This window comes from Cryptomeria japonica, chromosome 1 (genome assembly GCF_030272615.1).
Source record: "Cryptomeria japonica chromosome 1, Sugi_1.0, whole genome shotgun sequence".
Taxonomy (NCBI): domain Eukaryota; kingdom Viridiplantae; phylum Streptophyta; class Pinopsida; order Cupressales; family Cupressaceae; genus Cryptomeria; species Cryptomeria japonica.
This window is the reverse complement of record NC_081405.1, coordinates 267,280,725-267,292,480: the sequence shown is the minus strand read 5'-3', so window position 1 is coordinate 267,292,480 and position 11,756 is coordinate 267,280,725. Positions and strand designations below refer to the sequence as shown.

General features: G+C 30.9%; 1 protein-coding gene across 1 annotated transcript; it reads left to right on the top strand.

Annotated features, from left to right (window-relative positions):
- Positions 1–8,174: 8,174 nt before the first annotated feature.
- LOC131075726 (type I inositol polyphosphate 5-phosphatase 4) lies at positions 8,175–11,390 on the top strand. The gene is made up of 9 exons (XM_058012599.2): positions 8,175–8,204; positions 8,316–8,385; positions 8,956–9,040; positions 9,374–9,478; positions 9,592–10,186; positions 10,294–10,487; positions 10,577–10,685; positions 10,797–10,945; positions 11,076–11,390. The coding sequence occupies exons 1-9, from the start codon at positions 8,175–8,177 to the stop codon at positions 11,209–11,211; spliced, it is 1,473 nt and encodes a 490-aa protein (XP_057868582.2). The 3' UTR covers positions 11,212–11,390.
- Positions 11,391–11,756: the final 366 nt, after the last annotated feature.

Genomic DNA, 11,756 nt, shown 5'->3' with positions numbered 1-11,756 from the left:
GATCTTTCTTTGTTCCTATTTTTTGGGACGTTCTCTTGTTTGGAGGCTTCTTCAGACCTTCACTAGTCTTCATCTCTTTTTGGAGTAGAGTTTTTCTCCCATGTGATTTTCTCTATTTATATGCCTTATAGAGACTCTTTTGTACTTGGGTAGCTCATCAGGCCTAGTTGTCGGGACCCATTGTTACTTTCATGCATTTTTGTTTACATGCATTTTTAGTCCTTAGTTGTTTCTTAGCTACTCCTTAAGTTCATCTTAAGGGGGGGTGTTAGAGTTATCTTTTATTAGCTAATAATTATTTAATTAATTATTAGTCTATTATACTCTATACTTAAGCTAAACTGAGGAATCTTATAATTCTTTAGGGTTTCAAGTATCCTTTTATAAGGATTCTCTCTTTATAATTTCATAGCAATTGTAATTATTGAATTGCATTCTTGTTGTACAATCAATATGACTCCTCTTTTCTGGATCTTTAAATTCTAGCCTCCATAGCTTTTTTGTTTCTCTCCTTCTGTGACATATTTGCATGCAGGTGATCCTTGGGAGCTATAGAGTTGATTTTTACTCAACTCATATATATATATATATATATATATATAAAGTTATTTTAGTTTTAAACATTATAAATGGTAAATAATTATGAGAAAGATTTCATTTTAAAATCATAAATTTGAAAGAGTCATATTAGATTCAAGCATTCAAGAATCACCTAAAAACAAAAATAATCTTTTATAGAAAAATAACAAGAAATAAATATTTGATTATATAATGTAATAATGATACAAGGATATATAATATACAAGCAAAGTCTTACTTATATAGGTAAAGTGAAAGGGCAAGACAATATAAGACTGACAAGTGTCACAATCATACAACATAAAACACAAAAAAGTAAATAACTTAAAAGAATACAACCTAAATGGTGACTAGTTAGGCAATATACCTCATGCATACCAATACTTCCCTTCACTACAACTTAGGAAGAAATAAAAAAAATATATGTAAAGACATCTTTCACAAAAAAAAATTGTAGGAAAAAACTTCTTTCCAAAAGAGAGAAAATAGAAAAGAAACATGAACAAGTCATAAAAGGAGGACTCAAGATGAGCCACTAAAGACTAAATCAATTAGGAATGCATAATCCAATGGTATTTGTAGAAGAAACTCCAACTCCAAAAGGAGAGATGAGGGATGAATTCTCAATTTATGTGCTTTTAAAATCTACTCAAGTCTTCATATGTTAGAATAAAAGGTGTTACTATAATATAATGAGGTCAAATCAATCTAACTCATAAAGAACAATATTCATAGACAAAAGATGATGATGTGTTAATTAGTGTGTTTTAACTATCATTAAAGATGACATAGCCATTTTCAAGTGTGTATGGAATGTACACATAAAGAGGAAGAACCAAAAAGTGGCCAAAACCATTTTTTGGTCTATTTTTCATATAATGCACAAGTGTTGACAAAAGAACCTCAATCAAAATCTAAGGTTTTAGTATTTTGTTATATGTAGTAAACATTGATGTGATAGAATAAAAATAGAGAATTTACATAAGAAATAGCTACAAATAAAATTATAATAAATTACACACACACATGCACATGTGTGTGCGTGCACACACACACACATCGATATCCATATCCATCTACATATACACATACGCGTGCAAATATATTTATATATATATATATATATATATATATATATATATATATATATGCTATGTATGTATGTATGTATGTATGTATGTGTACATATATATATGTATACACTCACATACATATACATATATTAATATATTTTAATGGCTTATACATGTCTTATTATTAACTTCTCATGATTTCCTATTTCTCACACATATTTAATTTATATGGTTCTGCACTATTTCGCACATAGTTTATCTCCCACTTTCCCTTCTTTATATAGCGTCTAAATGCCTTAATATTTTTCCATCATATCCCATCATAATAATCCTTAATTATTTTATTTTTATGAATTTACACTTTATCATATGATATTTTACATGTTAATAGCTTATTTAGGCACAGTATAGGTGTTTTAAGACTACTTAAGTGGTATATAATAGATTGTGGGCCTATAAATGATTCAAATTACATTTGTGGCGTCTCAGCAGCCTTACTGATTAGGTTTTCATTGACTCTAATACTATTCTTGATGTGCAGTGCCCTCTTACTACATAATATCTTCTAGAAAATCTTATTATTCTTTCCAAATGTTAAATTTTTATTTTATTGATTGATATCTTTCTCTAAGTCCTTTCTCAAGAATATCACTTTTACCTATAGTATTTCATGGTCCTTAAACTTTCTTTTATGACATCAATTTGTCTTTTTTATTCTTCCACTTACACTTTCAAATATATGATCTGCATCTTTGATCTTTCTTTGATTTTGAAATCTTTTGAAATATATAGTCATTGTTTCCCTATCATTTTATTTAGATTATTGATCTCATTGTAAGCACTATGAATTTCATCAAAGTCCATCTCAACATCTTCTTCTTCATTTCTAGAATACATACTTACCACATATTTTCTTAGGGTTTTCATCTCCATGAGTATAGCCTTTTTATTTTCACTTCCAAAATTATCCTCATGATACTCTTTAGATGAGTATCCTTCTTCCTTAGCATACAAGTTATTCTTCTTCTTACTCCAAATATTCTATTTCTATTTTTGACACAATGTGACCAATCATACCACAATTGAAACATTTTAATTGTAAGTTACTTTTTACTTGTTGAAACCTCTTTTCAATTTCCTAAAAAAGGTTGCTTCTTTTAGATATGAATCTTCACTTAATTATGAACCTTCTCTCTCCATAGATACCTTGAACGCTACCTCCTTTGTAGTAGATTTATGATTTATAATTCTCATTTTATATTTTGTTAATGTACCATTTAACAAATCCATATGTACCATTTAACAAATCCATAGTCAAAGTATTTACATCTTTGGCTTCTTCTATTGTAGAGACTTTTGGATCAAACATAGAGGGAAGGGATTTAAGTACCTTCTTAACAATCACTAAATATTTCACATATTCACCAATTCCTTGGACAGTGTTGACAACCTTATTAACTCAGAGTAAATAAGAAACAATTTTTTATTCCTTCTTCATGTTTAGAGCTTCAAACAATCCCTAGTATATTTGAAGCTTTGTCTCCTTTACTTTATCATCACCTTCATATAAATTGTATATTTTATCTCACACCTCTTTTGCAACCCTAGAATGCATTATTTTAACAAACTCAAAGTTAGCTAAACCACATAAAATAGCTTTCCTTGCCTTTGTATTAGTTTTGCATGCTCCTTTTCCAGGCTTGGAGGAGTATCTAGAATGTCATACCATCGACACAAATTTCTAAACATCATGACCTAGTGTCATCATATAGGATTCCATCCTCACTATCCAAAATGCATAATTAGATCGGTCAAACAAAGCTACCTTTTTTAAAGATAGACCTTCTCGAGCAATTGAGTGTGCCATACTAGATCTACCTCAAGCTATTAATCTTCTTGCAAGGAACTTGGCTCTGATACCAATAGAAGGGAACACAATATACTAAGATGGGTTGAATCAATATATGCCAATTTCAATGTCAATATGTAATAATAATTTCCATCGATAAATTCTCTACTTATCACAACCAAACTCAAATCCAAATCATTAGTATAATTTCCAAATCTTACTTTATCTTTAGGGTGGCTAAGCAGAAAACACAATCAAGCATCAACACATCAGAACACCATAAGTACATATAAATATTAAAAGGAAAACCCCTAGTGAGAATAGTGTCTTGGATCTATTACCCAAATCCAACCTCACAAAATAATAGATCACATACAATAAGAAGTAGGCACCAACCCATTAGAGACACCAATCCCCAAATCCTGCACAACCTACAGGAGACACTAATCCCCTAATCCAAGATTTGAGCACTGTCTCAGCATGTGAGCCACCAATCTCACCAAGATACAAATGATATAAATTGTGGACTTTCAGACTAAATACACAAATAGCTTTTATATTATCTTTTGATGAAACTACACAATGATTGGGATGCTACTCACATTGTATCACCCACATATCCTTATAGATCTTAAAATTACTAACACCCTAGGAATGAACCTAGATCAATTATATATATGAATTTAAATTAAAATTACATTCGTAGTTTGGCTTGGAACAAGATAAATGTATTTGCAAGCTGACCATAACAGTAACCCATAACCAAACATGTAATAGGTCAAGTCCAAAAGTAGACACATCACTCCAGAAGAAAGGGACACACTATGGGTTACCAAAAATGAATTCCATTGGTTCCAATCTATATTCACAAGCTATCTTCAACTGGCAGACATTACAATCCTCTAGCACATCAATTTGGAACATCAACTCAGTCTATCAACATAGCACAATGACTAGTCTGCCACTTCTAACCTTTTGTCTATTGAAGCTCAACTCCCAAAACTCTTTTATTTGATATATCATGAAAAACCTTACTTTAGTTCCAAACCATAGGCCATAGCTCTCAATTGCGAAGCATAAAATAGTACCAATGTAAACAAACTATCTGAGGAACAAACCTCAAAAAAATTCACTCTTTTTGGATGACCTCAAACAACAATAATAAATGCAATATGATAAAACAAACATTCTACAACATATATCATCAACATAACTTGTCACTATCCTTTTGAATCCTTCTGGAATAGTTCTAATGCATATATATAGACATGGTAGTAATTTCACTCTTTTTAGATACCTTGACATCAATAACAAAACTAACTAACACCTTTGATGTAAACAAAAACCTTTTCCAAATAGCCTTATCATCTAGGAATATTCTAAGTAAGGAAGTGTGACACGGTTTTCTTATCTTATGGTTTTCTTTTGCCATATTTGCTAGTATGAATGTAATATCTAATATTAAATAAATTTTGTATCATTGTAAACCATTCTTTATTAATGGTATTTTTAAATATCACAAATAGATTCATATATTTTAGTGAGGGATTATTTAGCATGTTTAGTTTTGATGTCATGATCTCTTATTTATTTATTTATTTATATGTGTTTATCTTCTATTAACCATGACTTTGTAACCCAATGAATAAAAATCAATCATGGAAGTGTTTGACCCTCCATGTACCTTAAAATGAAAAGAATATTTAACTAGTAGTTTAGGAGTCAAGAAGTTAGTTTATGTGAATTAGGTTATCAATATTAGCTCATATGCCAAAAAATTGGTTGGTTATTTTTTATTTTCATATGACTAAAGGTATTGAAGATCTTCTAAGGTTCCAAATATTGCACACCTAGTTTCCTATTAAGAAACTCATTTTATAAATCATGAAGAGGTGGCCTAATCTTCTAGGAAGCTTCTAACTGGGGAAGTATGACATGTTCTTATCTTAGGGTTTTCTCTTGTCATATTTTCTAGTATGAATGTAGTATAATTTAAGATTAAATGAATGTTGTAACATTGGAAATAATTCTTTATTAATGGTATTTTCAAAATCACAAATAGATTTATAGATTTTAGTGAGGGAATATTAAGCACGTTTAGTGATTAATTTTTCTCATTTATATGCAATTATCTTCTAGTAATCATGTGACTTTATAACAAATTGAAAATAGGCACCAATCTTGGAAGTGTTTGACCCTCCACGTACCTTAAAATGAAAATCATATTTAACTAGTAGCTTAGGAGTAGGAAGTTAATTTATGTGAATTTCATGATTTAATATTATTCTTATGTAAATATCTACAAATTTGAACTTCAAAAATTTTATCTTCAAAGAATATGTGTTGAAAGTTTTCATCACCTTAATAGAGTTTATATGTGTAGTGGATTAATCCTTTGTACAAATAATTTTTTTGGGTCCAAGTGTACATTGGATACTATTAAAATTATTCTATTTATCTCTTTAGTTATGATAAATCACATTTATCATACCTCTATGAATACATTACTAGGTCTAGCTAAGCCCAAAATGAAGGAGAGATTATCCACTATCAATAATTGTCATGTCATCACTCATATTTTATCGATAGAGTAGTTCACTCTTCTTCAAGAACAACATATCCTTATCCTTGAAGTGGGTTGAATCCTCTATGAATGCGAGAAACAACTTTGAGACCCCGAATGACATTATTATTTGGGATGTTCTAGCCATTATTGATGAAGTGTTATCTAAAGGCCCTAGTATCTTAGTGAAGTATTGTGTCTACTTGTTTTATTTATATATCATTGGAACTCCATCAAGTTGCACCAACAAATGGTGCCATTGCTAGGAATTTTCTAATTGAGTTCACATTACAAATACCTTGGTGATTCAACATTATCATTTTGTTATTGGGTAATTTGATAGCAACAAATTAATATAACTTCAAGTGGATAATCTTACATGCAAAGTCAAGCTTATTCCCCTAGCTTTCATGTATTACCAATACACGCATACCCAAACATTTATCTACACCTATGCATACTTGCACACTTCCTCATATTATCCATAATTATTTCACCCTTCATGGTTAGCCATTCATTTTATGGACACATATTACCACTCTATCATCCTCATCATTCTTTTGGGTGTATGATATATCTCATATCCATGAATTTAACCTTCACAAATTTAAAATTCAAGTTCAAATGTGTCAAACTCATGCTCATCTCACTAGCTATCATGAGTCAAATGAATACACATTTGTTGAATTTATTGCAATGTATCTATGCGTAAAGATATTTAATTGCATTCATTTCACATTCTTTCATATCCTAATATCATCTTTACTCAAGGAGCATAAATATGGTAGATATATTTTGATTTGGTGCACAAAAAGGAATTAGAATATGCATATTCATTCTAGGAGTATTTTACATAGTAGAAACTTGTTCCTTTTTATTGTTGGAGCATCTCTAGAGCTAGTCCTTTTCTTTGACGTAAGAGAAATTATCCACTAGTACTCTAACAAGTATTTATAAATACCGTCAATCTTTATAATAGAAAAAAACATCAACAAATTTGATGAATTAAAGAGTAGGTGCAACTAGTAGAATCTTATCTATGAAGAAGAAGAAGAATATGTAAACATGAAGATGATCCAAAAGCATACAATTAACCTAAAATAAGATATGAATTCAAATGAAAAGCATAGACAAAAATGACCCACCTTTAAATTTAAAACATTTAAATTTTAAAATCTTTATTAATTAAACATCATCAAATCTAAAAACCAGATACCATTAAGCTTCCTCATACTTACTTTACTAATTTAATACTTCATTCAAAATTGACCTCTCAAAATTCTTATTTAAATTAAATGCATCGCCTATAAGAAAGTATATTTTAATTTTCTTTTACAAATATAAACATTAATAGATTAAGAGTTTCATTGGTAACATCAAAGTGTGAAAAAGGAGTTGGAATATACCCCAAAAGTTAAATAAAAAATATATAAACAAAGAAGACATGGACGTAATACATTGTGATTTCCTTTTACATACATGTGGTGGTTAAACTCCAACTAATAGTAGAAATGAATTTTTAACCATTGAGAAATATTTTATTTTCCAAAATTCCATTGAACATAATATCCGTGTGCACTTTGTGAATTATATTAGTGATTGCCACCTAAAACCAAATCAACACAATTCTTATTGGATAAATGACAAAGATGTGATTTAGAAAAAAAATTAAAAAAATTGAATTTTTAATTAGGGCAATTTGGCATGTGAGTGCTGTCAAATAGCCTGCCCTAATCCACCTCACAAGACATTCATTAGAATATTGTGGTGGGGGGACATGTGGGTCCTATCTTTTTACACTGACAGACTAAGGGGAGGTCTGTAGTTTAAATTTTCCTTGTCTTGCAGGTATTTTGCAGAAGAATTTCTCTACTAATTTAAAAGTTAAATATAGTAATCATCTTAATTATATTCTATGATCCAGACTTTAACTAACCAAAAAAGTTATCAAAATTGAACATATTAACTTTTGTTCCTTAAATATTTTATTCTCATTTCTTTAAAGAGCCAATAAGAGTTCTCTTGGTATAAAACAAGCAGTATAGGGCGGTGAGATGTTGAAAACCTTGTTGCTTTCTGCATTATCTTCAACTTGTGTCTGTAAATAATAATGAAGTTTTCTATTGCCAAGAAGAGCAAGGTATGCTCAATGTTTTCTTCAGCCAATGTAATTTTATTCTTAAGAATTGTATATCTTTATTTACAGGTTAACTAAGTTGGTGTTTCATGTTTATGGTGTTGGTGGCCTAAGTTAGTGGCCAGGAAATGGCTGAACTTAAAGAGCAAAGCAGATGAGTTTTATGCTGATGATATTTTTGAAGGTAAACTGATGATATTCTGGTGGGGAAGGTTTTGTTGATATGATAGTTATAGTCATCTTCTATTTTGAAAAATTGTTTGAGCTAATAACTATAATGTTTTCTTATCATATGAAAGAGCTTCTTAGGATGAGAATTCGTTTTCTGAAAAAAGAAGTTTGAGAGATGTGAAAAAAATGATTAATTTGATTAAGAGAGATTAAATTTTCATAATTTATGTTATTATGTTTGAAGGTTTCTGGATTTTAACTGTGTTTATCTTTTGAAATCAACGTTTTGGATCATACACCATGATCCATCATCAGAATAGTACACTGTGATTATCTTTCTGAATCAATGTTTTGGAACATACTCCATGATGTATCATGCACTATCCTGATGATGGATCATGAAGTATGATCTGAAACCTTAGTTTAAAAAGATAAACACAATTAAAATCCAAAAGCCTTCAAGCATAAATATATTTAGTTGTTTATGAATAATTCCAAGTTTTTGAGGTTGAAACCTTTTCTTTCAGACCACTTTTATTGCATATTTAGCTGTAATTCTAACTGTTTGAGTGAAACGTGACAGGACCTTTGTTGAGAAAAACTGAATATGGCACACCAGTAAGACTGGAGCCATATGCATCCCAAGGCACTGGCCTTAAAAGTATAAGGTATAATTTGTATCATTAGATTGAATTGATTTCATTTAAGTTTGTGCAAAGCAATAAGGACTGATGAGCTGTTTATCAATTGCCCCAGTGAAAAATTCAAAATAAATACATGTTTCAAATCATTTATCTTGGAAAACAAGAATTTAATTTATAAAAACATAAGGTATAATTTGTATCATTTGATTGAATTGATTTGATTTTAGCATCTGCTAAGCAATAAGGACTGATGAGCTGTTTATTCACTGCCAAAGTAAAAATTCCAAGAATTACATCTGTTTCAAATCATTTATCTTGGAAAACAAGAATATAAGTGTAAGAACATTGTGGTTGCAGCATATTTGTTGAGACATGGAATTTAGGAGGTATGACACCATATAATGGACTCAACTTGGATGATTGGCTGCACACATCATGTCCAGCAGATATCTATGTTCTGGGGTAAATCCTATATCCATTCATTTTTACAAACTCAACTTGGATGATTGGAATCTTAAGATAATATTACAGTTGACTAAGTGTAATGCAATTTGGCATCTGATTTTGTTTATCAGGTTTCAAGAAATTGTGCCTTTGAATGCTGGGAACATCTTGGGTGTAGAAGACAATGGCCCTGCTGCAAAATGGTTGGCCCTTATTCGCCAAACATTGAACAGTAGCAGTTTCTCACCATTTAGCTGGGATGGACCAAAAGATTCATCAGTATTACCTAACAGTTTCGATTCTGATTGTGGGTGTTCTCAAACACATCAGAATTCTGTTTCCTACGAGAGTAATTCCTTCCAGACTTTATACTTTCATTCCAGACCAAATAGTGAATCTAAAACTTCTTCACTAGAACCCAAGCAAAAATTCAATCTTATTGATCATCTCCCATTGGAAATGGTTAACACAATGAACTGCAATACCCCATTTGGATCGTTTTCATCGGAGGGCGAAAGAGATTTCAGTATGAGATATTCCTTATCAGAAAGATCTTATTCAAGTGAGGAGAATTCAAGTGAAGAGTCAAATTACAGTTTGGTAGCCAGCAAGCAGATGGTTGGCATGTTTCTCTGTGTTTGGGTGCGAAGTGATCTGAGACAGCATGTCAGAGATTTAAGAGTCTCTTGTGTTGGTCGAGGGCTAATGGGTTACCTTGGCAACAAGGTAAGAAAAGTATAATCTAGTATTCAACCCTAAATTCAAAGTAGAAACCTTACTATACTAAAATTATAAATAATCATTTCCTTAATAAGTATTTTACATTCTTACAGGGCTCTATTTCCATCAGTATGTCATTCCAAGGTACAAGCTTTTGCTTTGTTTGCTGTCATTTGACCTCGGGAGAAAAGGGAGGTGATATGATACGCAGGAATTCTGATGTCATGGAGATTTTAAAGAGGACCCACTTTCCACAAATGGACAAGATCTTGGGAAAGAAAACTTCAGAAAGAATTTTGGAGCACGAGTAAGCTTTATTTATGTATTCTTATACTATGAGTATGAAATGAAATTTGAATTGATTATCTAATTTTATCTTGTGATTCTGTTGAGCAGTCGGGTAATTTGGCTTGGGGATTTGAACTATCGCCTTGCACTTCAACATGCAGATACTAAAATACTTGTTAAAAAAAATTATTGGGAAGCTCTGTTGGAAAAAGACCAGGTGGGTACATGATCTTCATAGCCGAGTTTGAATGAATCTTCAAAGTTAATTTTTGTGTAGAATCCAATCATGATATTTGGGTATTAATCCAGTCTGCGATTCATATGGCAGCTTCTAACTGAAAAGAAAACAGGGAATATATTCGAAGGATGGAATGAAGGCAATATATATTTCCCTCCTACGTACAAGTACTGCAAAAATTCAGACCAGTATGCAGGAGAAAACAGTGTATCAAGAACAAAAGGGAGGACACCAGCATGGTAAGTTCAATTAATGTACTTTCATGCTTTTGGGCTAGCACAGTATTTAGGGATAGAAGTAAATTTATATAAACTTTTGTTTTCTCCTAATGTTTGATGTATTTTTTCTTGACGATCTTTTGATCTGCAGGTGTGATCGTATTCTTTGGTATGGAAAAGGCTTAAGACAGCTCTGTTATGTATGTGGAGAATCAAAGATCTCTGACCACCGTCCTGTATACTCAATTTTTATGGCTGAGATAAAAATGCTAGACAAAATAAATTAAAATAACTTTAATGAGCCCAGGAACAATATTCCAGAAGGAAGAGATTACGCCCACACTAAGACCTGTTATTAAGTTCTGATATACTTGATATTTAGTGATTAAGTTGTCACCATGTATAATCTGTTAGATACATGTTACCTTTATTAAGGACCGGTTAGCCAAAGTATGGCAATAAGAAACCAGCAAGGCTCTTATTGTAAGCACTTGTTCTTGATAAAACAACTATTCTTGATTTTTGGGTTTTCTTAATCAAGAGATATCAGATATTATACCAATTTGCAAATGGTTTCAAAGCACATGACTGTATACCTCATGCATACCAATACTTCTCTTCACTAAAAAAAAGAAAAAAGAAAGAAAAAAGAAAAAGAAAAAGTTTTTTTCAAAAGAAAGAAAATAGAAAATAAACATAAACAAGTGATAAAAGGAGGGTTCAAGATGAGCCGCTAAAGACTAAATCAATTATAAATGTATAATTCAATGGTGTTTGTATAAGAAACTCCAACTCCAAAAGGAGAGATGAGGAAAGAATTCTCATAATAAGT